This window comes from Argentina silus (assembly GCF_951799395.1).
Source record: "Argentina silus genome assembly, chromosome: X".
NCBI classification, from domain to species: domain Eukaryota; kingdom Metazoa; phylum Chordata; class Actinopteri; order Argentiniformes; family Argentinidae; genus Argentina; species Argentina silus.
In genome coordinates this window covers 19,766,702-19,778,885 of record NC_139653.1, presented here as the reverse complement: position 1 = coordinate 19,778,885, position 12,184 = coordinate 19,766,702, and the positions used below count along the sequence as shown (strand labels likewise).

General features: G+C 46.1%; 1 protein-coding gene across 4 annotated transcripts in view; it reads left to right on the top strand.

Moving 5' to 3' along the window:
- The window catches only part of ate1 (arginyltransferase 1), a 72,903-nt gene that overhangs the window by 49,452 nt on the left and 11,267 nt on the right, over positions 1-12,184 (top strand). For all 4 annotated transcript variants that reach the window (XM_083695385.1, XM_083695383.1, XM_083695384.1 and 1 more), the window contains 2 exons: positions 94-275; positions 2,645-2,744. In XM_083695385.1, coding sequence (XP_083551511.1) covers positions 94-275; positions 2,645-2,744 — 282 coding nt within the window. The remainder of the gene's footprint in view (positions 1-93; positions 276-2,644; positions 2,745-12,184) is intronic.

Sequence of the window (12,184 nt, the reverse complement as noted above, 5' to 3'; positions counted from 1 at the left end):
ATTTTACAAGTGTGTATATGCTGGTATTGTTATGATTTATGACCATCTTTCTCTCTCTCTCTTCCCCTCTCTCACTCTACCCTATTTCTCCAGGCGGAGACATCTCCTGATGGGCCTGATGCAGGCTATGGATCCTTCCACCAGCAGTACTGGCTGGATGGGCGTATCGTGGCGGTGGGGGTGATAGACATCCTGCCTACCTGTGTGTCCTCTGTCTACCTGTACTACCACCCTGACTTTGCCTCTCTGTCTCTGGGATCCTACTCTGCACTCAGGTCAGTGGCTGTCTTAATCTGCCCACTGTCTACTTTCCTCCCCTCTTTGTCTGTGTCTATGTGGGCAGTAGGTATACTGTACCTCAGGACTGGGGAAATACTGCTCTCGTCTTACTTGTCTGGGTGAGGCAGTGTGCTGTTTGTGGTGTGGCTGACGACAGTACTCTGTCTGCTGGTATGAAATTAGAGATCACACACACACACACACACACACACACACACACACACACACACACACACACACACATCTGGCACTTCCTGTAAAATGTAACCCAATAATGTGAGAAAGCCTTTTAAAATATTTCTGCACAGATGTGGAAGACTGGGTGATCTACACAGTTGGCGTGTACAGGTGTGTGTGTGTGTGTGTGCGTGTGCATGTGTGTGTGCGCATGCGTGTGTGTGTTTGGCAGCCTGAATAGGCTCTGCTGCTTTAGAGGAACACCCTGGTCGCCAGAACCATACATTTCACATAGTCTGACTCCAAGAGTAACAGTGTTACTCACTATGTGCATAGAGGAGGCCCTATAAAATCTCCCTGTTGTTTAAAAACATCAGCGCCTATTTGTTGATCAGATTTGAGCTCCCGGGTCAGATTGGCCTGTGCCTTGCCTGCTGTATCCAGTATCCTCAGTATGTACTCAGTTTGCTGTGTGTATGTGGGTTAGTGGGTATACTGTACATGTGAGGACTTGGGGTGTTCCATGGAGAGTGTGTGTAGGTGTGATTCTGTGTTAAGGACAGGAGAGGGGGATGTTGAGAGGCTCCTCTGAGGAGGAAGTGTTTAGAGACTCAATCTAGCAGAGGCCCCGAAGAGAGGGAGAGAGGGTGATAAAGAGGAGTGGGTGGAGGGGGACATTGTGCCTGAGGCACTGTTGTCAAGCTGGTGGCTGGCATTTGGTTGATTGTGCGTGTGTGTGTTCATGTAGGATATGTGATAGTGGAAGTGTGTGTTTTAGAGAGCTGGACATCATGCACTGTGTAGGGCCAGTAGGTTCTGTGTTTAGTTTATGGAGAGTATGTTTTATCTATATGAAGTTGTTGTTTATTTTGTAGATGGAGTAGCCTAGCTGAGTGTGTTGTAGTGAACTAGATGGTGTGTGTGTGTGTGTGTGCTCATTCATTTGTTCGTTCGTTCGTGCTCAGCCTACAGTGAGGCTCCAGTGTAGGCTGAGCCAGGATAGGATAGGCAGTGTGTGTGTGCATTAATGTGAAGCAGGCTCTGTGGAGAGCGGAGAGCTTGATAATTGGCTTGTGTTGGAGTGTCAGATCGCTGAAGAGGGGATAATGGCGGGCTCAAGCTGCTGCCACGGGGGTGGAGGGGGGGGGTGTGAGGGCTTTTTGTGAATGGGCCCCTCACCTCTCCTGATCCCCCCCCATTCAGGCCCCGACCGGCCCATTGTGGAGAGGGGATGGGAACCCAGGAACCTGGCAGCAACAGGCTGACCTTCTTGCACCTCGCTCTAGCTGCTTCTCTTCTCCCTCACTTTCTTTCTTCCCCCCACTCTTTTATATTCTTCTCCTCCTTTCTCTCTGTCTGGCCCCCTCGGCTTTGTCCCCTTTTTATTTTCCAGTGCATCTATTTTATTTAAGGTTTTTTTTCTTAAGTTTAAGAAAAGGAATTCTCCGCCTTCATTTAAGCAACTGAAAGAAAGAGGGATGGAAGGAAGAGTGAAACAAAAGAGGAGAAGAAAGAGGACTGGAATTAAGTTATGGAAAAGTGAAGGAAATAGAGGGGCGAGAATGGAAAATAGGCAAAGTAAAAGGATGCAATTAAGGAAGGAACTATAGAAAAATAAAGAAACCCAAGACTTTACTGTATTTGGGGATGTTGTATAAATCTACCAATGACTGAGTCTTTATGTGTCATGGTCCCCTTGCCTTATTATCTGTCTATTCGCCTCCTCTAAAGGCATTGAAACTTTGAGCAGTGTTTTTGTCCAATGAAATGTGACCAGGAGAAATGGCTTTCTTTATGTAGTCATTTACTTTCTTAGCAGAGGCCCCTTCCTAGCGAGGCAAGCTGCTTTAGTGCTCTGAAATGTAGATTGCAAAGATATGCTGTAGGCCTATTTGATTAGGGTGTTTTGATAATGTTATGATAATACAGTAAATGGCATTGATTACTCTTCTCTTATTACCAAAATACTTGCATTAAACATAATATTATCCTCATAGTTTTCTATTGAGGTAAAGCACCTTGCTGAAGGGCACATTTACTTACCTATATACCTCAGTGACTGGGTCTATCTCCCTCCTCATGTCTTGGGGGACCTCTCCATTGCCTTCAGGCCCTGACCAGATTTCCACAGCTGTCCATGCTGACTGCCGCTCTGAAACATCTCTCCTCTGTCTCTGTCTTCCTCCAGGGAGGTAGCATTCACCAGGCAGCTGCAGAAACAGTCCCCCAAGCTGTGTTACTACTACCTGGGCTTCTACATCCACTCCTGCCCCAAGATGCGCTACAAGGTACATCCTCCCCCATAAAGCTACAATCATTGTCTCCAGGAGAGTATACATCTGCATGCATGTACAGTAGATCGAGTGCAGTGTTGCTATATCTGTATTATTTTGTTTTATTGTATCAAACGGAGAAAGAGGGAGTTTTGACCCATTGCCCTGTGTGATTAATAACAAATGCTTTGATGTGGGCCTGACTCATGAGTGCACAACATTTACCTGTTTGTTATTTTAACCTCTCTGAGAGTTTTACAGCCATCGGGATAATCTCTCCACTCCATGCCCTCCTCTCCTTCTCTCACCTCTCAGGCCACAGTCATCTGTTTCTCTCATCCTGCCTGCCCTAGAGTGTGTTCAGACTGAACGCCACGTTCCTGAGAGCCCTGTCCTGCCTCTCTGGGAGACCCCCCCCCCCCCCCCCCCATCCTCATGTTATTCTAGGTGCAAAAGGCCTTAACAGTCAGCTCTCTCTTCTCTTCCTCTCAGTTTCACTCCCTCTCTCTGTTTGTCTCTCTTTTCCCTCTGCTTGCCACACTACCTACAGGCGTCAGCTGTAAGCCCAGTAGCTCAAGTGTTTAGCCTCAGTCCCTGCTCCTCTCAGTGGACCCTTCCACTGTGGAAGTCTGGCAGACTCTACAATGTGTAACATGGCCCATTAGCCATAGCAAGGCTCATCTCAGTCAGCAGACTGTGGGAGAGAGATGCATCTGTTAGTCCAGAGCCCCACTATAGAAGCCTGATGCTCCAAGTTAGACTGACTATGTAGGGTCTTTGACACCCAGTCACAACAGGCTAGGTTGGCACACAACTTTATCAGAACCCCCTAAGAGCCTGTGTTGTAGCAGGACAGGAGACACCAGAAGCACCAGAGGGCTGTGGGTTTGAGGCCCTGGCGAGAACATCCCTGGAACATGAACAGAACATCATGTCAGCCATTCCATTGGTAAAGTCATCTGATTCCAGTGAAAGGCTAAGTGCTAACACAGGTGTGTGCAAGAGAGGCACAGTTCTCTCTCTCTCTCTCTCACACACACACACACACACACACACACACACACACACAAACACAGACAGGGAATCTATTAGACCTGAACAGCTGATTCATATACAGTAAAAGAGATGGAGGGAAGGAAAGAATGTAAATAAAAGTGATGGACTGGCCCAGTGCAGAGAGAGGGAGGCAGGGAGAGAGAGCAAGGGAGAGCAGACTGGGCTGCTGAAACCATTAGTGGTTGAAGGAAAGGTCGAGATGGCTATTGTAACTCAGCAACATGAGGAGTGTGTAACACACACTTGTGTGTGCAACCACACACGCACCACCTTCAAACACACCTGCATTGACTGACATGCGCAACCATACACGTCTACATTAACATAAAATTATTCTTTTTTCACAGACATGCACACATTCACACACAACCAAATCACTGCCTTAGAATGTAGCCTATAGTGGGGGTGGTGGGTGAAAGTAGCCACCTTTTCCAAGTCTGACATTGGTCAAGAAATGTCCCATTCATCCTTTCATCCAACTCTTCTTTGCTTCTCTCATTCATTCCCTAATTCCTCTATTGCATTATTATTTATTATTCCATTGTTTCTTTAATTCATGTGAGTTCCTTCATTACAGTAATCCTCCCTGCCGGTGTCTAAGGGATGTAGTGATGTCTTGCTGTAGATTGTGGCAAAGGGCCATGTTTTTCTTTTTTTGCTTATGCAGGTCTTGATGCATTTCCCATTTTCTGTGTTTGGGTGTGTGAGCATTCTCTGCAGGCCTGTGTGTGGAATCCTGAGCACATGATGGTCTTAGACAAACCCATCTCTGTAACCATAGTTCCCTGCCCCTCTGTCATTGGTATGTACCCCCCATCCCCTTCCCCCCCTTGATCTGCTGGAGGGGGTGGGAGGGGTCCCATTCAATAACCAACTTGTTATTTACCTCTCCCTATTTTACCCCAGGGAGACTGAGCAGGGGTGAGAAGGTTGCTCAGTTCCCACTTTCTCTCACACATACACACACACACACACGCGCGCATACACATACACACACACAAACACACACACTCAAAAACATGCGCAGTGTCCCATTACAGTCTCATTAGCATATTTGCCAAACTGCCTAATTAATGCACATTGTGCAGATGTTCCCGTCGGGAGTCCCAGTGGTACAATGAGGTTGTTTTGGAGGTCTCCTGCGCTCTGGGCCCCTGGTAATAGCCACAGTCCTGCTGCAGTCACAATCAACCCTCCTAGGGCCACAACATGGCCACTTGAACTCTGCTAGACACCTCAGCTTCCTCACACACCTCTCTACCTCTCCATTTGCCACCCTTTTCATCCTGGAGTCTCTACAGAGCTCTGGAACAATATGTACCCCTCTATGAATGTCAGTGGAAACCTAGAATGCCTTGTTCCATTCCTGACTCTTGTGGAATAGTACAGCACTTTAAACAGTTTCCTCAAAGTGGAAATTTAAAATAGTAGTTAGTTTTAGAATATAATTCCTCCTGTCTTTGTGGTCTCATAGAACCACATTTCTTCACTAATTCTGGGAGTGGATTGTGTTGCAGTGGGCTCTGAAGCTCACTATCTGTCTATGGAGTTCTGTGCTTTCTCTCTCAAATGATTGGTAAACTCTTTATGAGGGAGATGGAAAGGTGAGATGAGATGCTGTTGAACATCTTCTCTGGTCTGTCTGGTCTGTGTTCTCACCTCATTCTGCGGGTGAAGTATATAGGACTGTGTGAGGTGGCGGCCAGAATGGCCTGTCCCTACCGTCCATGTTTCCATCCTGAGGTTCCTCAGTGGTGTGGTGTCAGGAGAGGCCATGCCAAGTCGCACCTCAGTGTGTCCAAGTGGCTCCATGTGCAATGGGTTCAACACCTCACACCAGAGCTGGAGCCCAGACAACAGCCTAGCTGTGGACTGGACCTCATCCAGGTCCAGAGGGCTGGCTCAGGCGGTGGAGTGTCAGCCCACTCCTTTGTGCTGAGCTGGGACTGAACTTCCCACAGAGGCTGGCTGGCTAACTGGCTGGCTGCTCCAGGCCTGGACGTGACATCCTGCCCTGCTTTGGCCGCAGTCCGGCCCCAGCCCATCCCCTGCCAGGGTGGATAGCCCCTCTGATGGGCCTGTGTGGACCAGAGCCCTGTGAACAGATCTGAAGGAGAGGCAGGAGCAGCAGAGGCTACATGAGACTAGTGGAGTTGAGACTCCTTAGCCCTGCTCTCACCACCTCACACCTTCTTTGCCATGCTCCCTTGTTCCCTCTCTTTATTCCTGTCATCTTTCTGTCTGCCAGATGTTTTTATGTCTTCCTCCTCATCAATGGAGGCCAAAGAAAGTGCTTTGGTTTTTCCTGTGCCCTTGCTGACAGGATGCTGACGTACTGTATGTGTGTCCCTCTTTAGTGCACTTTGGATTGGCAGAGGACTGTTTTACAAACAATTGATCAGCTATCATCATATGACATTCTGCATTTGTGCTACAAATTAGCAATTTCCTTGGGCCGAACAGACAGTGGAGTGAAATTGCAGAGGGAAAATAATATTTTTCCTGGATGATACCATGTTTTTTCCTGGATTGATAAGCTGTCATTTTACACCACTTTATGTAAGGTAGTACCTTGGAACAGTTACAGTAAGAAGTGTTTCATAACATGTTTCATAAAGTAAAGTTTATGTTTCATAAAGTATAAATAAAAATATGCTCTTCTAAAAACTCTCTGAAAGGGTACCTCTAGTGGTTCAGGAAGATAATGTCCTCTGTAGTACAGTAGGTTATGTGATTTTGCTGCAGTGGTTGCAGATTGCCTCAGGAGCCACACCACTGCTCATTGGTATCTGGCGCTGTACTTTGTTTTGCCAGTTATCTGGATATTACTTTGTGAATTTGCATAAATCAGGTTTTAATTACTGTGTAGACATGTTTTATCTAAATGTTAAAGCATAAACATGTCACTATTTGTTTCTGTGCTCACCATTCATTTCATATTTCTCCCCCTCCCCCTCCATCTCTCTCTCCCTCTTTTCTTCTATCTGGCACAAACTTCTTGCACAATGTACCCTCGCATTAATGCTTTTGTTTTTATAATGTTCCCCTCTTTATTTCGTACAGGCTGAGATAGAAATAACATGCCTTGTTTTGTAATTTTCTATTTCTTTAGAGAGGCGTGGAGTTTTTTTATTTTTGGTTAACTAAGCAGACATTGATGATGATGATGATGATATTAAGTTAAGTAATTATTAAATATTTAATTATTAGTACATTAATTATGCAGCTAGTTACTTTGCTCACACGCACACGCACACGTACACACACACACACTATATATATAGACAAACAAGTCTGTCACACACTTTGTGAGGTTGTAATGTTTTACGTATATATGTACAGAGATGGAGAGGGAGTTTTAGTAATGGCAGAGGTACACTACTGGAGAGAGGTCATGCACTCTCCTCTCTCTCTCTCTCTCTCTCTCTCTCTCTCTCCTCTCTTTTATTTATTTTTTTCCCTCTAACTTTTTTTCTTTCTTTCTGTCTTTGTCTCTCTCTCTCTCTCTCACTGCCCATTGGTGAGAGAGAGAGAGGGTTACATAAAGTGGCTCTTACTCTTGTTGTTATTGTTCGCTCTGAAAGAATGTCTCAAACTGAGCCCAGGAAACCATTAAAGTTTCCACATAGAAGAAGAAAGACAGAGTGAGTGAAATGAGTGAGGGAGGGACAGATGGAGAGCAAAAAGGACTACCAAAATGTGTGCCAAAGAGAAAAGATGAAAAGGATTATTTGTTTCTTTGGTAGTTGACTGGCTTTAAGGAGTGTTTTTTTTAAGGAGCTGTACCTATATGCATATACACACACACACACACACACACACACACACACACACACACACAACCTTTATTTATGTGCAAACACATCATGCATGTGAACGTACACACATACACGCATATGTATTCTCTCATCCCTCTATCTGCCTCCAAGCCTGGCTGTTGTTCACACACACGTACTGTGTACACACACACAAACACACACACTCTGAGTCTGTAAAGCCAGTCACTCCTCCCTCATCTACTCCCTCTCCAATTGTCAGTGAGGGTACAGGTATGCTAGGCCCGTCTCTACCCCATCTGTGCAGGGGCTGCGGTGGGATGGAGGGTTGATCTAGCATAGTTGTTTTCTTAGGGTGACAGGACCCATAATGCAGTGATTAAGGTAAAGCCTGGACTTGGCAAAGCACCTCATTGTGCTTTCAATCAGAGAGAGAGAGGAGGGGCGTAGAGGCCCAACCACCATGGACAGAATTAAATGTGAAACAGTCAGTCTTACTCCTTTTACTGTTACAACTTTATTAACTTGTTTACTTATGTTGGATAGCCATCCTTCTGTATCTCTAGAATGATTCATCTTTTTTCATCTGTTTTTTTCCCCATTTCCCCCTCTCCCCACACTGTGTGTGTGTGTGTGTGTGTGTGTGTGTGTGTGTGTGTGTGTGTGTGTGTGTGTGTGTGTGTGTTCCTCCCTTTCTACCTGTGTAAATCTTCAGGTATGCACTGGCAGGTAGCAACATGCACATCTTAGCAGCAAAACTATCAGGACCCGGCATGTTGTACTCTCTGTGTTTTTCACTCTGTGTGTGTGTGTGTGTGTGTGTGTGTGTGTGTGTGTGTGTGTGTGTGTGTGTGTGTGTGTGTGTGTGTGTGTGTGTGTGTGTGTGTGTGTGTGTGTGTGTGTGTGTGTGTGTGTGTGTGTGTGTGTGTGTGTCCTCACATTTTACGTGCCACTTAGATGTGCATCTGTACAGATTAAGAGTGACAGTGAGTGAGTTTGAGCCATCTGGATATAGCCTGTCACATAAGCCTAGGTCCTTGCCCGATGATAATACAGACTGTTGCAAAGGCTTGTGTGCAATAGTGAATGCATATGTCTATTGATGTCATTTTTGAATGCATATGTCTATTGATGTCATTTTTGTTTATGGTTGTCTATTTCAAATGGCTCAAGACGAGACTATCCATGGTACAATGGTGCCACATAGGATATTGCTCTCACGCTGTAACTTAGAACTCAGGGTCTCCCTCTCTGCTCGCTGACACCAGACCTGCTGTTTGGAGGAACCTCGTTCAGACCAGGCTTTCGGAAAGCCTGGGGAAATACTTTGCAGAAAGTAGCTACAAAGGGGTGGAAAACCATTTGGAATGAGTGATGCCTCACAATACATCAAACCAATCAAATACCTTGCTTGGGCGGAGCTCCAAAAAAACAGAATTCCTTTTTCCTTCAGGTTTTCTTCCATTTTCTTCAATGTTGCAAGCTAGCAGAGGCATACCCGGTATGAGATGACGACACACGTAACAACAAGCAGCCATTCTACGGCCATGTGGGGGAGGGTTCTTGGAATGTAACATCCAATGAAATTGCGAGCACATTCTCCCATCGCTCTGTCCGGTTTAATTTAAGCCAGATCGGCTAATCTTTTTTCTCTTTTTACCTCTCTTTCTTTTTTTCCAATCTTCTCTCAGCGACTGTATTTAAAGAAACCAGCCACCATGCAGGTTTTGATGAAAGATGGATGAGGAGAGGAGGGAGTGAAAGAGGTGGGGAGGTGGTTTATAAAAATAAAAATACATGAAATATGAAAACTGTTATATCAGAGAAAAATATAATTTTTTACCTCAGTGTTTTTCTTGTGCAATGTTGTTTTTTCAGAAGAGTGATTTGTGTTTGTTTAGTGTGTTGGATCTGTATTCTTTAATTGTTGTTCACTATGGTCAGATGGAGTGAGTCATGCCAGTTCAAATAATTATGGCATGGTGGCATAGCGTGGTGACGACTATACTGAGGTTTGCCGACGTGTTAAGGCTAGTGGACTTTCTCTCTCTCTTTTACTTTCATACTCTTTCCAAGTCTCCCTCCTTCTTTCCCCTCTCTCTCTCTCTATCGCTCTCTCCCCCCCCCCCCCCCCCCTAGCTGGGGCAGTACTGGGATAGTTTTCAAAGTGATTGTTCTGTGGTGTGCTGGCCCAGTGCATACCCTGCTTCCAGATGCCCCTGAAAGAAAACCTACGCCCATCACAACCAGATCAACCAGCCCAGACTCATTTTCACCCACCCTGTGAAGTTTATAAGCTAAACTAACCCCCCCCCCCCTTAACCCCTCCCCCTCCTCTCACCTAAATTGGAGCCTTTCTGACTGAAAGCGTTGTTTGATTTCGCTTGACGGGAGACCACCAACGGTGCACCTCACAGTAGAAACATTTGTTTAACGTTTTTGATAATTTCTTCTCTTCTTTATGTCCCATCATCTTTATTTTTTGCTCTGGTTGTATTTTTAACAAATCATTAACAGCTATGCCATGGTCTGGAGCTGCATCTGCTAGGCACCCCCTAGGAGGGGAGCTGACAGGGTGAGGGTCAGGGGGCAAAGTTCACAGGGTCAGGTCAGACGATTGAGTCTTACTGGGAGTGGATGGGAGAATGGAGGAGAGGGGGGAGGACAAGGTTTGAAGGTCACAGGGGTGAAAGTGAGAGTTTAGGTGTGGTGTCCTGCTGAGCAGAGCCAGGCCCCTCTTGCTGCCAGCCCAAGGTGTTTGTCTTACCATTAACTCAGTTATTCATTTTCTAAAACCGTGTCTGCGCTGCTTTGTCTGAAATGAGCTGGGCTTTTTTTTTTAAGTTATTTTTTTGGGGCTGGGGCTGGGGCGTTAGCTGCCTCCCTGCCCATAAAGACCTGTGGAGATGAAGAGATAAAAGTGCCCTGTGAGCTGATGCCCATAAAACGCTGCCCTTGGTTGCGGGCTCTATCGAAATGCGATCCTGTAAAAATATTTTCTCCTCATTAACCTGTCATCCGTGGAGCCCTGAAGCGTAGCGGGGGTGGGACGTGGGGAGGGGGAGGTCTGGGGCCAGGGGGCAGAGTTACCAGTCTGAGCGCATTATTTATTTGAAGGCCGTCCTGTGGTAATGTGTTGAGTGGGGTGAAAAGGCCTCGTAGGCCCCAAGTGTTTAAACAGCGGCGAGTAGTGTAAATCTCCCAAAAGGCAGCCCCAGACGTGTTCAGGGCAGACACACACTGACTTCTACCAGGCAGGGGTGAAATGGGTGTGTGTGGTTTTGTGTGTGTGTGTGTGTGTGTGTGTCTGGGGGGAGGGGGGGGACAGAAACAGAAAGAGACAAAAAGAGATGGTGTTTGTTTACATGCGTCTTTCACTGGTGCCTTTACTTCTGCAATTCTCTGCCTGAGCAGTGTTTGTGTAGGTGCATGTGTGTGTTTGTGTGACCCAGTGTGTTTATATGTGTCATTCAGCAATGGTGGGCCCCACAGCCTTGCAATCCTGTCTGTGGAGAATGTGTGTATGTTTAAGGGTCAGAGAATGAGAGTGGAAGTCGCTTTGGATAAAGGCGTCTGCTAAATGCCATAAATGAAAAATAAATGGAACTCCTTGTGAGTTGTGTGAGAGAGAGTAGGGATTGCTGGATTGGTCGATGATGTTTATTGCTCTTGGCCTGTGAATGGGTGAATGTGACCCTGGGTCAGAGTGGGCTCTGGGCCACACTAAGCCCTTTTTGTTGTAGCTAAGAAAGCTCATAGATTCAGGAGTTTGAAAGTCAGGAGCGTGAGTGAGATGCGCACCAGTTCCAGTCAGCTGGAGGAGGCAGGAGTGTTATCACAAATGTTGAATCAACAGTGACTATAATTGTAGATCGCAACAGTTTTGTTTTTAAATTGTTGGCTACCTGCCAAAGTTGCTGGTAAGATTTACAGATTTACCCCCAATACTAAAACTGCATTTGACTGGTGTTAATTTTTTGCCCTGGTACAAACCCTCCTGCACTTAGGGGAGGGTGGATGAAAACTCAATGGGAGATATGAGAGCAGGAAATCAGCAGCAGATGTTGGTGTAAACTGAGCGAACAGGGAAACCCTGTCACTAAGACATGAAGCCGCTCACTCCACCCCCGGTCCACTGATCTATACAATCACAACTGTATACAATCACAACTGTATACAATCACAACTGTATACAATCACAACTGTATACAATCACAACTGTATACAATCACAACTGGATACAATCACAACTGGATACAATCACAACTGGATACAATCACAACTCCAGCACTCATACCCAGTAAGCACAGAGGCCTGAGGTGGTGCTGTATCCTGCTAGAGTTAGAGCTAGAGACTCATACGTACCCAGTGTCTGGTCCAGAATCCTGTGTGCCTGGTGAGGGTGAGACACACTACTACCCCGGGGTAGGGGCTGCCTCAAATCATACATATGCATTATACGATGGAACAGTCTCCACATACCAAAGCTATGTGTCTGTTCCCTAACACTCTCAAACAGCCATCTTCGGCAGAGAGAACAAAAGAGGGAGAAGGCAATAGCGGTGTAGGTTTTCACAAGGATTCCAGGGCTGCAGTGAAGTGCGCGATTTATGTGTCTGATTA